Source organism: Dreissena polymorpha, chromosome 3 (assembly GCF_020536995.1).
Source record: "Dreissena polymorpha isolate Duluth1 chromosome 3, UMN_Dpol_1.0, whole genome shotgun sequence".
In the NCBI taxonomy this organism is placed as follows: Eukaryota; Metazoa; Mollusca; class Bivalvia; order Myida; family Dreissenidae; genus Dreissena; species Dreissena polymorpha.
In genome coordinates, this window is record NC_068357.1 from 95,900,044 (window position 1) to 95,916,663 (window position 16,620).

The following is a 16,620-nucleotide window of genomic DNA, read 5'->3' on the forward strand; positions in this document are numbered from 1 at the left end:
TACTTGACTATCGCGTATTTTTAAAGGTTATTGTTTCCACGACTTAATCGCCATATGTAACTATTGTTTACAGTTAAAAGGTGTGTGGATGATGCCCGACCTTGTCTTTAATGTATTGCATTAATTACCGTTTTATATTGGAAAAAATGGAGAAAAAAACTGTAATTACTTTTTCATCTATCTGCGTTTGACGCTTACTTCATTTACCGACGTCAATTAAAAATACCGGTAATAGTAGCCAGTTAACCCCGCGGTCATAAGCATTCTCGTAACCGATTGGACAGTGAACATCACAGTTTGGCGACTATAAAGTTACCTGAGAATTTCTCGTGACGCATGTGTCAGCAGGCATGACTGTGTAATGCGGCTCGACTTTTCGGTACGAACGTAATGCTTATATTATCTCTTATGAGTGGATTATCTATTAGTCCATGGGGCGTTTATGGCGATTACGCATAGAAGTAAATATCGAGTGCTCCTTTAAAGTAGGAAATACTGATACATTTATAGAGAAACCTCGATTTTTTGACAGTCGCCCTTTTTCGGCACAGCTGTTTAACGTCACTTTTTACCTTACCTGACCTTTGTAAGTGTCCAATAAAATTCAAATAAAATTTCCCGCGGCTAGACACGAATGAATACACTTTATTTATTCCATTGGCTGATTTGAGCATACCACCAGAACATTGGAAACATGACCGCGTCTTTGCAACACTGTTTTGCGTGTTCAGCATGAACGAATTTTATCTCTAATGAAAAAGCTTGATAGTTAGAACAGTTTTACACTCAACTCTTGACATCGATACAGTTTGTGCGTGCACCTTTTATTTTCAGAGAATTGCCAGCGGCAGAGCGTTTTTACTTAAAGGCTATGTTCTCATATTTAGTAATTACTTCATATTCCTGTCTGTGTACTAGTATATTTAAGTTAATACAAGTATCGTTTTTCCCTATCCTGATATTCGTTTTGGCCAGCCAAACCATTTTAAATTGTTTTCGAAATTGAACATTTAACATGTAAAGGTATAAAGTTTTAAAAAAGCCGACGTTCCAGCAGTGGAAGCGTGGCCTCACTTTAATGCATTGCATTCCTACCCGCAAGGTATGAGGGTCAGTTCGCGGCCAGTAAAATAATCGTTATATAATATAGACGCTATCGCGTGATCTAGAATTTTCTTTAGACCAGAAATATGTTAAATGAAGATATTCAGCGATATAATTATGGTATGTCAATAATTTAATGTGTTTTCAACAATACCATGATACATATTATTTTTGATTAATTTAACAAGAATTATTCCACCATATTGACTAATGTATTAGGCATGAGCGCGATGATTCTAGATACTGTTAATAATCGAATCAAATAGCAATGCCCGACAAACCACTAAAACAGGTTTGTTCGAAGATCGCGCGTATTAATATTTAACATATGTACGGATACTTCGCGTGTGGCCGGTTGACTCATATGTTTTAATTTCACTTCCATTCTTCTTTTGGTTTTCTGTTTTGTATCTATAGGTTTATGACCAGCAATATATAATAATGTAAAATAAGCCGCGAAAACTCCGCGTAACATCCCGTACTGCCTGTGATGCAGCTAAGAACTGCACAGAAAAAGACATTCGCTATCTTTGATCTCATTCATTGAACTTTTTACCTTTCACCAACTCCAACCACAATCAACGCCGTATATCTTAAAAAAAAGATATTTCTTGTTATTTTATATTTTCAACTCTAATCGCCAGTTGAAATATTCAATCGCAATTGGCGATAAGAAACGCTAACAGATTATATCCTGACTTTGAAATACAGTTACAAAAAAAGTTTTTAAATAATACAATTTGAAAAAGGTTTACAGTTTTTTTTTGTCATATGTTGGCCGCATATTCACCGCATGAAATGTGTTTTATTAAGTGCACGTATATTAAAACCGCACGTAAATGTTTAAAAAAATACAACTACGGGAGATCACATCATATGTTAAAATTTGATTTAAATGAAGTAAACAGCCGCGGCATACGAAAATGGGTCTTATAAATCTTCGGCAAGTGTAGCTCAAGCTCAGTCTGCGCAATTGCGCAGTCTGGCCATGATCTGCGCTTTCCGCTATAAATCACGAAAGGTATCGTGTTCTCATTAGGTATCACCTTACCAGACTGCTAGGTGCGCAAACTGGGCTAAAGCTACGCTGGCCGCATATGGCAAAAGTTCCACTGTTAAATGACGCGGGTCTCTCTTGGTTTCTTATTATTTGAACATCTTTGCACACTACTTTTCGATAGAAAATCTAAGTCAAACTGTGTCATTTATAGCAAACTGGCACCTTTCGGTGGCCTATTCAGTCTTTGAAGAACGATTTTCATACTGACCGACCGAGTACGGCAAACATTTGTAGTTAGAAAATGAAACGATTTATGTCGTACCATGACAGTTTTGTGTCCTCATCTCATAAGCAATACTGGGTTATCAACGTTTATCGATAGTCCATGATGCCTTCCTTCACAAAGTTTGCCATCGATGCGAAAAGATGGTTTTGATAGTAAAATAAACATTATATAAACACATATCAAACACAATAATATCGGAAATGATCAAAACAAAACAATTTGTTGATTTCTGTTGAGTTTAAGCGAATATGGATACATTATAGCCGATTGTCATGATTTTTCTCAATTAACAGCGTATTACTTCCCCTCATGGAATAATGAACTAGGCATAAGCGTTCTTCAGTTATCATCCGGAAACCATGTAACTATTTCGGGTCACCGTGACCTTGACCTTTGACCTAGTGACCTCAAAATCAATAGGGGTCATCTGCGAGTCATGATCAATGTACCTATGAAGTTTCATGATCCTAGGCATAAGCGTTCTTGAGTTATCATCCGGAAACCATTTTACTATTTCTAGGAATAAGCGTTCTTGAGTTATCATCCGGAAACCATTTTACTATTTCGGGTCACGCCGACCTTGACCTTTGACCTAGTGACCTCAAAATCAATAGGGGTCATCTGCGAGTCATGATCAATGTACCTATGAAGTTTCATGATCCTAGGCATAGGCGTTATTGAGTTATCATCCGGAAACCATTTTACTATTTCCGGTCACCGTGACCTTGTCCTTTGACCTAGTGACCTGAAAATCAATTGGGGTCATCTGCCAGTCATTACCAATCTACCTATGAAGTTTCATGATTCTAAGCATTAGCGTTCTTGAGTTATCATCCGGAAACCATTTAACTATTTCGGGTCACCGAGACCTTTGACCTAGTGACCTGAAAATCAATAGGGGTCATCTGCCAGTCATTATCAATCTACCTATGAAGTTTCATGATTCTATGCATAAGCGTTCTTGAGTTATCATCCGGAAACCATTTTACTATTTCGGGTCACCGTGACCTTGACCTTTGACCTAGTGACCTGAAAATCAATAGGGGTCATCTGCGAGTTCTGACCAATCTACCTATCAAGTTTCATGATTCTAGGCATAAGCGTTCTTGAGTTATCATCCGGAAACCATTTTACTATTTCGGGTCACCGTGACCTTGACCTAGTGACCTCAAAATCAATAGGGTTCATCTGCGAGTCATGATCAATGTTCCTATGAAGTTTCATGATCCTAGGCCCAAGTGTTCTTGAGTTATCATCCGGAAACCACCTAGTGGACCGACCGACCGACATGAGCAAAGCAATATACTAGTACCCCCTCTTCTTCGAAGGGGGGCATAAATATGTTTATATGCATATTACAATAAAGCATTTTTCATTGTTGTTTGTATTACATAATGAAATACTGGTTTCATTGATCAGTAAGTTAGGTGGTGTTGGGTTTTTCTGTTTTTCTCCCGTTGATCTGATAAGGAATCGGCTGTTATAAAGGTTGCTAATTAATAACAATGCGTGTATTCAGAGTTAATGTATAAGTCCCGCTTATTCTTTGCGAATGCATCTATTGTCTGACCCGCCCCTGTGACTTTTAAGGAGAGCTGTGTAACGCGATTTTAAAGTAACTATTTTCATTATATAAAACAGTTATGTATTGTTTAGTATAATCTTCCACGCCTCGAACTCTTTCTCGGCGCGGATGCGGGTTGAGTGTGATTTGGTGAATGGTAGTGCACTGCACACCGATTTTCAAAACAGCACTATTTACCTTTAATAGTTGTTCTTGCGAAAAACTAATAAAACGGCGGAAATACCTTCCTCGGCATGGACGTCGCCTTATTGTTTGTCACGTGATTACCCCCATCTGTAAGAAAAGTGCAGGGTATGTATTCAAATCATAAGTCACCTTGTAAATCATGTTCATTTTATTATAAATATGCGGTTGGACTTGGGAGGAGGAGGTAATTTTGCCGATTTTGTTTTCCCTATTTGTTGAAGACATTGAACTTACTCTACAAGATACCATTAACTTTGGTTAGAGTAAAGATGATATTACGTTGATTTTACTTTTATTTGCTGATGACATATCTATTTTGGGTAAATTACATGCGAAGTTCAATCACATTTTGCCATGGGCATACAAAAGGTAATGATATTGAAGCGGTTGGCAACTTTTTTGTCTTTCCGAAGTTTTATAGAGAAATATCAGTGAATTAAAACTTATATTTCACTACTTATATTTCACTGTTTCAAACGATGACATATAACAGTGAAAATTATCGATAATTTTTCATTGTTTTACCGGAACTATTTTTTTCAGATATCTTTGGTTTCCCCATTGTGATCCCCAATTTTACAAACGTCTATGTTGAATATTTAAACAAGAGATGTTTTTGTCAGAAACACAATGCCCCCTATTGCACCGCTTTGAAGCCATATATTTGACCTTGAAGGATGACCTTTCACCACTCAAAATGTGCAGCCCATGAGATACACGTGCATGCCAAATATCAAGTTGCTATCTTCAATAATGCAAAAGTTATTGCAAAATTTTAACCAAGATTAAAGTTTTGGGACACACACAATGAATGAATGAATGAATGACAGACAGACAGACAGACAGACAGACAGACAGACAGACAGACAGACAAACAGACAGGCCAAAAACAATATTCCCCGATCTTTCGATCCGGCGGCATAAAAAACAACATGCGGATACGCTTCCTTTGAACATACATTTAATAACATTTCGGGGCGCCCGACGGATAACTATATTGTCCAGAATTTGTCCGTCACTCTTTGTTAGAAGGTTGAATCAACTTAATATATTTGGCATTATATCTATAAAATGTATGATTATTATGCGGCACAACCATTATTCATTACAACGAACGGAAAAAAATATCTTACATAGTTAAACCTAGCTATCATAGAAAATGCGTAACTAAATAATATAAAATGCATTCTCGGGTACAGGATAATTTTTATTCAAACCGCATTTTAAAGTTTTAACCAGTTTCACGTTCATGTATATTCACTGTCACTGGAGCAGGAAAGTTTTCGGATTTTTTTCAAAGGACTGTTAGGTGGACAATAATCCTCCGGTTTATAGTTTATATGTGAGTTTGTCGATTTATTACGATTATGCGTAGAGGATTCACCACATTGGACACCAGCTGGATAAGCCAGGGCGTTAGTTGAAACCAAGACAACACGATACAACGAACGGCTCTTGGCGTCCCATAAAACTTGGTCAGATGGGCTGGATATTGGTGCAGCTGAATATTCTGGTACGAGAAGAATTGCATTTGACTGATCCAACTCTGACGCTTTTTTGTCATTGCATTCCGTATTGTTTGAAACACTACATGTGGCGCCACTCTTACTTTTTTCTGTGTTTACAATGCTGCTGTTGTTGACGTAGCTCACATGAGTGTGGTCAGGTATTGGCACCACAATATTGTGTGACGGATCCATATCGTCAAACAGCTTTTGACCTGCAAGTTTTCTGGCGCTGCAAGAGTAATGACAAGCGTATCCAAAATATAAATTCAGGTCGAGTGTATTCCACAAAAGACCAGCAGGTAATATGTATACCACAAAATGACGGTTACCAGACAGTGAATGGCGCAGAGGAACAAGTTGAATTTTATCTCAAAAAGCGCTTTCAATGAATGTGTTAGAGTACGATGGCCACGCGTTTCACAATCCAGAATAGGCTAGGATACCAGTTTTCAAACACTACCAAGCAATGTGAAGCGACTGAAGGTTCAATTAAGCGTTGGACTGACAAATATCAGAAACCAATACAATAGTAGGGTATCTTTTCCAATAATTTTAATTGAACGTTATTACCTGGGTGGTTTTGTTCTCTTGTCAGTGATTAAATTAGCTGCATGTTTCATCTCACTCATTATACCTTGGATCCTTTTCCTACCCATTGCCTGGTTTTTGTACCAGTTTTGAAGAGGGAGAGGTTCTTTATAGGCTACTGCCAGAAAAAAAGGGCTTTCCGGGTAAAGTGTGCACTCAGGTCTCTTGGTCCTGTATGTCGTATATAAGTGTATCGGATCCTTCTGTGGATCCGAGGTGGAATATGCTCGTGACCTTGTCTCTGGTAATCTGAAATGTAATTTTATAAAACAAGTGTATACGGTCTATTCCAATTATGCTCACTTTTTTCATAAGGCAAATAATGAACTAAAAGGGTCGTCTATTCCAGACCTTTTACACAAAAACATGGTCGGTGCTTTTTTTCCAAATATGACTATCAATCTACGTTAAATCGTTTATTTAACAAGGTCATTCAAATAAACATCCATTAATGCACATAATTATTTATTTTACTTTATATTACTTATCAACTCAAACGAGTCATTTCAAAATAACCTTACATTTTGTTGAATTTAACATATAGCCCAATTCGTATACACTTTTTAAACAATACTAAGAGGTGCAGCTCTACAGGTATATGGAAATTAAGGCACAATGGAACAACTGTCCTTAGAAGCGCAAGTGTTAACCTTGTGTCACCGCCGATTTTTCTCTTGGTCTTTCTTTTTCTGTCATTCTCATATTGCAGATAAGTCCCAAACGCGCCTTCTTTTACTTGGATATCTCCCCATTTTATTTCGTACATTTCTTGTGCCGATTTCATCCCAAAATTGACAGTGCACATGAGCCAGAGTGAGTGTATAAGAGACACAGGATTTCTGTCACCCAGGGTGCCACATTCATAAAATGTTTGAATCATAGCATTATCTGGTTGATGAGCATGTTTTAGTCTATTGCCCTTTCCAAGTGATTTAACATGGTTCTGCTTAGTTTTTAGAACTTGTCGAGTTTTTGCGAACTCCACACCATTAATTACAGAACATTTGTAGCCTTTCGTTCGTAAATGCCGTTCAATAGAAGACACAAAGCTCCTTATGGATGTAGGTTCATACTCATCACCGTCTTTTTTAGTTGCAGACAGTAAAAACCCACAAATGTGGTCGTTTAATTGGTCAGGGGGTATCATTTCCATGGTTCTTTTTTCACCGACGTTTTGAAGGTAAGAGTTGAACATTTTCAGATCCGCTTCAGTTTTCCTTTTTGTATTTTTGTTGAAACAATCAGTACCATTCATTTGCATGAAATTATTAAACATGTCATCATAAGAAACCGGGTTGAACCGATGGTTTCCATTAAGAACATAACAATTTTCCTCACTTTCAATGTTTTCAATTTCAATTTTTATTTCAGACGTTGTTGACGTTTTTGTCAAATCTGTACTTATACTTAAATCAGTGTTATAACATCGTTCTTTGTTGACACCAGAATGCATTTTTAATGTGTTATCATGGTAGACAGAGTTGTGCGTGTCATCATCTTCACAATCAGAAGTAGGTTCAATTTTCACTTCCGCAACATCTTTCTGATTTTTTGATTCGATATTTGGAGTTTCCAGCTCACTAGGGTTAAAAAATAGAAGTTATTAGTTAAAAAAAAGAAACCATTACATTGTGTCGTGAAATTTAATAAAATATCCCAATTAATATGTTTCTGATAACTTCATGCAGAAATTATTCAATGAACCCTTTTAATTTAAAGTTTGAGCATACAGTGAAGAGAATTCTAACACCACAAGGGGCTTGATTCTTATAGAAAAAAGGAAATCAAGTATGGTTATCTTGCCATAGTTATGGACGGAGCCTTATGTTTTGCACATACTGCTGAAGAATTCTGGGACATTGTACACTTAAACGCACGTTCTAAAAGTAATTGTTACATTTTCAGAATAGAAGCAAAATGATGTTTTACTGTTAAAATTAAATGTTTATGATAGCATGCTTCATTCAGAGAATTATCAATTAAAGATAACTTTTTATCAACTAAAATGACATCATTCAATGAATTTTTCAAGAAAACAAATTCGACTACATATTGTTAAGTAAGGATAAAATGTCGTCATGTATATGCGTGGCTAAATAAATATTGTGAAACAAGATATTAAATTTTAACTCAACAATACATGTTAACATATACTTTTTAATTATGGAATTCTGTGCTTCGTCGGATATCTTGCATGTTCCTTCTATGCTGATAGTCAGGTCCATGACTTCCCTCTCATCAATAATGTTTTCACGGGGAACAATCATAAACACCCCCACTTTGAGACCATCCTCTTCATTTTGTTTCCAAGGATCATGATAGTGGATCTTGAAAGGTTTCATAATTGGAAGTCCCCTGATGAAGTTTCCCAAGTATTTGCTGTCAGTCTGCAAGATGTTGCCAAATTGGTCAGGCATCTTGTATCTCATATAGTATTCTACTGGTTCTGAAATTAAACAATTTTTCATTATGTTTTAGAGTAAGGATTTAGTAGAAATATAATTGATAAACAGTCAGTAAGTGTCTGATTGTCTTATGTTTTAAAGCAGGGCAAGAGAAACATATAAAGTGTTGAAAATTGTTTATTTGTACATACTGTAAATAAAGAATTAATGTGAATTGTATAGAAGTTACCAAAGGTACTCATTCATTTTTTTCTGACAGTTTACTCGTAATGATTATTCCATTTTGGAACAATCAGGTGCAATATTGCTTATCTATATTTTGGTCTTTATATGTAAATAGAATTTAAATGCAATAGACAGTGTTTTTTTTATAACTTCAAATAATAATGCATACAGTCAAAACCGGATGGCTCAAACTCGTGGGGACCGACAGCAGAAGTTCGAGCCATCTAGAATTCGAGCCATCGAATTTCTTATACATTTATGTTAACTAACATGAATCTGCAATAGATTTACATCGCCAGTCGAAGAGTATTCATACTGCCCAAACTCCTTTCTATTTTCTGCTTTTGAATAAATAAGAACCAAAGACATGTATATATAATCGTGACTGGGACTGTGAAAACAGTTTGAACCATACAATAATTTGACCCTTGCCAATTCGAGCCATCTGATAGAAATTAATATAAAAATATATAGCAATAAAAATCTGTGCTTCAAAGAGAGTTCGAGCAAAACGGAAATTCGAGCAGAGCCAGTTCGAGCCATCTGGTTTCGACTGAATGTGTCATTACCTTTATATTAAATTATTTTATAAATATGTTTCAATGAATTATAAGTGACAAATGTGTTAATACTTTTTTTATAAAACATATTCAGGCTCATACATGCCAGAAATTTTCAGGTGCAAATCGGGACATTCCATAAAAAATGTCGGGACATTTGACCAAAAAGCAGGACACTTCAAACGATCAATTATGCCACCTGTACTGTAGTCAGTAATAAATATATTACTTACTAAACCTCATAATTTCTGACAAATATTGACGATAAATGTGTTTAAGAATTTAATGAACACAGACTTTCCACATTTTCCGGAAGTAAACACACATGTGCAATATGCGGACGAATCCATAACATGAAATGTGGGGCGTGCCTCTATTTGACATCGATTTAGTACAGAGTAATATGTTTTATTGTTCAACGCCATGTGCGCGCATCAAGCACTTTTTTTTATTCAACCAATCATCAACTAACTCTAAATTTAGATTGATGCAATATGTAAAAATTATTTTCTGAAAATCAGTCAAAAAAAAGTAAATTTATGTGAAACATCATTGTGTATCAGTCAGTGCGCTCAATTTGTTTGATATACAAAATTGGTGGTTTGACAGGTTTTTTAGCCTCAGAGGGTATAATACCATGTAATAGTATCTTTGGACTTGATTTTGGCCATGAAATACAAAAGCAGTCGGCTTTTAATGCACTTTGATGCATCTTTCGCTAGCAATTAGCGACCCCTATCATAAAAACAACATGGTGTGAAGGCTCGATAAAATCAATAGTTTGCCGATAGATTCCTGATAAGGTGTCAAAAACAACACTGGATCACTTGACTAGTAAATATGGTTTGTTAATAGGGGGTAATAAAGGGATTAGCAATGGTAATTTAAGCCAGACAGAGCTTGAATAGCGAATGTTATTGTGAACTTATAGAACATATGTCGCTTTTTTTATAAATGTCGGGACAAATTGTGTCACATTAGGACTGTGGAACAAACATCCCAAAAGCAGGATGTCCCGCCAATAGTCTCATTTATTATATATAAGACGCGCAAAGAATTTAGAGATACTTTTTATATGGGCTAAATTCTTTGGAACATTACCAATATAAAAAGTAGCTTAATATTTGAGAACGTCAACAAGTTGGACTATCCCGCCAAGATCGGGACGTCTGGCATGCATATTAAATCATCTATCAAGACAGAACTGTTACTGTTGACAATATTTGGTAAGTTGCTGTGTGTATATATAAAAAAACACACACACACATACTTTCTTCAGAAACATTATCAGGTGATTGTCCAAAGAAAACACAAAGCCTGTTGATTATTGTAAACAACTCTCTGTTAAGCAAAATTCTTCGCACTCAAACTTAACGTATCTATGTCAAACACAATCATTAAATGGATTGTTTCGAATACCGTAATAAAAAAAAGAGATTTTTGCAGAGAATACACTTAAACACGACGCCTTTATTATTGAGAAAAGTATGACCAATTTAATAATAAGGGAGATAACACTAGCCGGCAAATATTATTTTTTTTAGGTTACACAAAAGTAATTCAGTTGAAAAAGGTGTTATTTTCACATCTTTACGGTTACACATTAGAAATTCATTTTACAAGGGCGTTGTTTTTACATTTAAATTGCTATGCAAATAAAAGTAAGTACATACACTCATAAACGTGCGTATAAATATAGGGCCGCGTCGCGACAAAACCTGCCTACATGACATTGATGACGTTTGTGGGAAAACCCGCTGTAACTGACATCACTGTTTAAAGTGTTTCGTGAACAAAAAAGTTATTATCGGAATTGTTGTGAATTTTGGGATAACATAATTGATGAAGAAATGGAGGTAAGTATTTGTTCGTTTATTATCGCAGTGTTATGAAAGTGTATGTTTGATATATTTAAATTTCTATTGCTTTAATAACATAAATCGTCTGAAGTGAAAGTAAAACAAAATCTTGCAGTTTTGCTCAATAGCGTTTAGTAAACTTTGCGCTATCCAAATTCAAATACATGTACATGAATGTTATTTCATGCGTAATAAAACTGGAGATCTATTATATATGTACATTTTAAATAAATGTTTCAAAATGCCCTCCGTTGAATAAAAACCGCAAGTCGGGATCTTCAACGTATAGATACAGAGACAGATGTTTTCTTTAAATTAATCCCATACTAACACTTAAAGCTCACGTATGTAGTTTACAAGCATGTAATTTGCAAGCATGTGGTTATGATAGATTGGTAATTTTTTAAATATGAATACTAACATTGCTATAAAAAGCAACGAATAGTGGTGTACGTACGTTGTTATTAGAAAATGTGAACATCATTTAGTGTTTTGAAGTTTCAAAATTGTCGAGTCATTCTCGTGATTTAATAATAATTATTGCTATATGACGCTAATTTCGTACACTTGTCACTGTAATGTAATGGTTGCATTCACGCGCATCGAAATTGGTAGTCAGTAGTTCAATTTCTAGCGCCGGAACGTTTTTATGTGCATTTTTTATTTGTATTTTCAGCTATATACATGAAAATAATTTATTTACCGAATATTGAATCTTAAACACGTTACATGGAGCATATGCGATTTAAATTAAAATGAAAGCGCTTCAAGTTCACCTACATGCAAAGGGCATCATGTTATAATGTTTTTGTAAATGATGTTTTAAGCGCGGTTGATTAATGAGAAATCTCAAGAACATAATTTATTTTCAACAAAATAGTGATCTTTTTAAAAAGTCAGCTTATTAATAAAGCCGTTTTTTATTTACAGAAGTGAATTGTATATTTTCTGACATGCGCGATCATGTATATTATTTTAGCCTTAACGGGACTTTTGTTTTAATATAGGAATTGGAGAGTGTACTCTATCGACATTTTGGGAAGACCCCCGTCACCACACCATACACTTCTCAAGAGTTTGACAATTCGTCAGCAGAAGAAGAAGATGCTGATAGTAATGTGAGTGTAGGGTGGTTTCGAGATTATGTGTCTCTCCAGGAGGTTGATGAACAAGAAGAAGATGAAGAGAATAATGATGAGTTTGACAATATTGTTATGGCTTCGAACGAAGATGAAGATTTGAGGCAAGTTAAAAAGTTCTGTTTTGGTGGTTATAGATGCAGACACGACTGTGCATATAAACTGAATCTGAAAGTGTATGAACATATTTTGAATGTCCGAGAAATGGAAAAAATGCAAAAGACCTTTATTTGATGGGCGTTCTGAACCCACGGTAATTAAGGCCGAAGCCCAAATCATGCACTAGGGTTTGACGACGTTCAGCGTGTAGTTAAATACCTTGAAAATTACGCTGAGCGCGAGGGTATCCCGATGCCGGCGGAACCACGGGGATGGGACAACATACCGCCGACATACTTACCTTCGAGCACTACTAAGCTCGACTTGTTCAAAACTACGCAATGCAGTGTTCATCGGAACATAGAGTGATCAAAGTCAATGCTTTCAAACACATATGGTCCAAATACATGCCACACATTCGGATAGCCTCTGTGATGATGTCTGCGCTACGTGTGAAAACATTAGAAAACGCGTGGTAGGCGCTTTAGAAGAAGAGGAAAAGCTTGAGGCGACGGATGCGTACGGTGACCATATAAGGCGTGCTAAGGTGGTAATCACCTACTAAATAAAATACTGTAACACCGTTTATGTATTTTCATCTTTTCATATTGATTTTTTTTACATTATTACGACTCTGTTAACACATTAGTTCCTTCTGTTTGAATCTTATAATATGACAGTAACATTGACTATTTTTTGGAAGAGAAATTATGTATTTAATATTGCTGTCATTATTTTTATTTTCAAGGAAAGGGAGCTCTATTAGTATTATGAGTGTATACTGAGAAGTCGGTAACAACGGACGCTGATAGTTACAATCATTACACCTTCGAATTTAGCCAAAGTGTGTGCCTTCCTCATAACTTTAACCAGATGGGACCGCTATACTTCCTGTTCTTGAGGAAGATCCATGATATTGCTATGACCTATGCCAAAGCTTATTATTACTTTGTTGGTTACTTTGTACATTGGGTACGAATGTCAATGTCATGAATAGATCATTGTTTATTTATATATTTGTTATACTTTGATAATTTCTATGCATATTATTTATTAATTCATCTTATTATAATGATTATCTTTCTTTATTATATATATATATATATATATATATATATATATATATATATATATATATATATATATATATATATATATATATATTTATATATATATATATATATATATATATATATATATTATATGACGTCATTCACTAAAGATATGCCTAGTCATATTATTTCATTCGTTTAAACATGTGTATGGCGTCATCTTACTACGCGTATAAATAGGGCCGAACTGTCGTATGGCTTCAGTAAATTTTGGGCACTCGTAGAGAAAGGATCTAATTAATAGAAAGGATGGATAACCAGGTAGATAACTAGAGATTTTACTTTTAAGATTAGATAATGAATAGCATCAGACAAGAACTTGGAGAAATGACTTTTATGTAAATAAAACGATATTTAAATTTTGCACTGTCGTTCATTTACTTTAGGATTATTTGTGTTGTTGGCACCGTCAGACGACCACCAGACGGACCGGCATTACACTATCTTTGGTTTTAGAATCGATGGCGAGCCGCGCCATCTCAGACGGACCGATTGTAAAACTTTGGACCAATTGGAGGCCGTGGAATATAAATCGTCTGAAACCAACATCGCCGTGCGGTACCCGGCATGGGCCTGGAGGATTTGGTCCAAGCATTTTATTGGAGAACATTTTAAGCCAGTAAATGGAATAAGGTAGCAGCATGCATTCTTATACTATTATTATTTATTATCTATTGCGGAGTGCAATTTTAGTCAAATTAGCTCCTTTTTAGTTGTGTTTTTTTTAACAAACTTTATACTGCTTGGAATTTGTTATTTTGGCAAACAAAGAAACAAATGTGTATATTCGTTTGCAGGCAAAACCAGTACTTCAAGTTCTCTGCAGATGAGCCAGGGATCGTAACACTAAGGGCATCACGTGATGCTGTACATAGGACTGCGTGCATCTTAAACGACCCCGCGTTCCGATTCAGTGATGCTACTCGGCCGGATGTTGTGCCCGCGGCCGGTTTGAGTCCAGCAAGACAGGCCTTTATATATGTCCGTCCGTCAACAAAATAAAATTGCCTAATATTAGTCCATAGTAATAATAATTGAACTTGAACTGTATTTCATATTCTTTATTATATTATGATAACTTCAAAAGAATAAAACAACATTGTTAACCTATGTTATGGTCCGTATGATAAATCAACATCTTAGTGTTTTGTTTTAACAAAATCAGAATTCAAATACAGCACGTGATATTTTCTTGATTCGTCGCAAATGAATTCAATCTAAAAAAATGGGACATTATATGTCGTCACGAATTAGCCTATACTTTTGGCGTGTCTTTGCCGGTTTTATTTTTTTACCATTCAACTCCAAAATAAAATCTCTATAACAATCGGCTTAAACCGAAAACGTGAAAATTCGTCATTTAGGCATGTTTTTTTCACGACGCGGCCCAGCCATTTGTTAATGAACCTGGAAAGGCGCAAGCACGCCATAAATTGCCAGACTTTCGCTTTCCACTCGAGGGGCAAGTAAGCTCGGTTTGCAGTCACAATTCCGGGCAGAATCATGTGATGTCTTGTAAGTACATGCGCCCACAACATTATATAAACAATTGAGTTATACAACTTTTAGAAGAATTACACAAAAAGGAATCGCATATGGCTCCCAAACGGGCTAGTCTACATTGAACCAATAATGGGCCTATTATGGGATTTATATTTGCCAACCTATAGAGATTACCCCTTAGTGCATCCATTTCTTTACCTCTATGGGCAAGCCATTTTATATACCCAGATGCCCATATTGCAGCACTTTAAGAAACAATAATTGAAATGTATGCATTTTGTAAACATTATTGCGTCTGCACGTGTTTGTGAGAACGCGTTTCTAAGCAATTGTTATTTTATATTGAAATGTTTGTCATATCTACGCCCATTAAAAAAATAACGAATTAATGTTTTTGAATGGACGTAGATATGATAAATATTTCAATACAAAATAACAATGAAATATAATCACTACAACGCTATACATTTTTTGGAATGATATGTTTTACGACGTTTGAAGTGTTTATCGTGACATAATGCGCACTTGCGCTTGATATCTTTTATATGATATACATGTATTGCTGTTTTGTTGCTGTTTATGTCTTAAATAAATTACATCTTTATATCAAATTGTCTGTTGCATGAAATATGATTCTATCTTACCAAACTGATTACTTTATAGTTTTTTTCAGAGTAATATTACCTACCTCCAAACATCTGTGTGTCTGTGTAACAACAAGTACCCTCCCTATAAACTCAGAAACAACGCAAGCAAGTATTCTTATATTTGGAAAAGTCAGAGGAAAGGGTACATAGATATCAGATGCAAAAAATTAGGATCCTCATCGCTACGTCAAAACTGCTTTATAAAATTATTATATGTCCCAGGTAACAAGTCCATACCCCATGTAGCCACCAAACACGCACGCATTGATCCCGATTATAAGCACACGATAAGGTCAAGGTACCTTGGTTTTAGCTGCCTACAATCTTGATCATTGCTTGCGTGTTTGCTGAGTTCGTGGGGAGATACTCACGGCAAAGACCAGTTGCCTTTTGAAATGATGATAGAGCTTGTAACAACAAGAACCACTCATGACAACAGACGCTTAATAGCAAGCTAGGATTTCCGGTTACACATTAGGGTCAGGCAGCACGAGTATGAGCCTCCAGAAAACTGGATCATAAATTGCGACATATTTGAGTACCTCGGGAGTGGGGATGGAGGTGTACTAACGGCTATGGTCGATCTGATTTTTTAATAATCTCAGTGCCTGGGTAAAAATACGAATTCATGGAATAAGCCTCTTGGCAAGCTGGGATACTGATTTGTGCCACACACTTAGGGTTGGATACATATGTAACACAAATCTGAATCATTGAATGCGTGGTGGTTGAGTTCATGGGGAGTCGCAGCTACGACCAAAGTGAAATCATCATAAGTCCTGCGTAACCTCAAATAAACCCTAAATTCAACACC

General features: G+C 35.8%; 1 protein-coding gene across 3 annotated transcripts; it reads right to left on the minus strand.

The window, feature by feature from the left end:
- Positions 1 to 5,347: 5,347 nt before the first annotated feature.
- On the minus strand, positions 5,348 to 10,937 carry LOC127875412 (uncharacterized). 3 transcript variants are annotated; one of them, XM_052420473.1, is made up of 5 exons: positions 10,867 to 10,937; positions 8,412 to 8,703; positions 6,908 to 7,837; positions 6,240 to 6,506; positions 5,348 to 5,898 (listed from the first exon to the last, which is right to left on the minus strand). In XM_052420473.1, exons 2-5 carry the CDS (start codon positions 8,684 to 8,686, stop codon positions 5,409 to 5,411), a joined length of 1,962 nt encoding a protein of 653 aa, XP_052276433.1. In that variant the 5' UTR covers positions 8,687 to 8,703; positions 10,867 to 10,937; the 3' UTR covers positions 5,348 to 5,408. The 3 variants fall into 3 exon arrangements, with proteins under 3 accessions (XP_052276433.1, XP_052276432.1, XP_052276434.1); XM_052420472.1 differs by having other exon boundaries at positions 10,718 to 10,931; XM_052420474.1 differs by lacking the exon at positions 10,867 to 10,937 and adding an exon at positions 9,057 to 9,072.
- Positions 10,938 to 16,620: the final 5,683 nt, after the last annotated feature.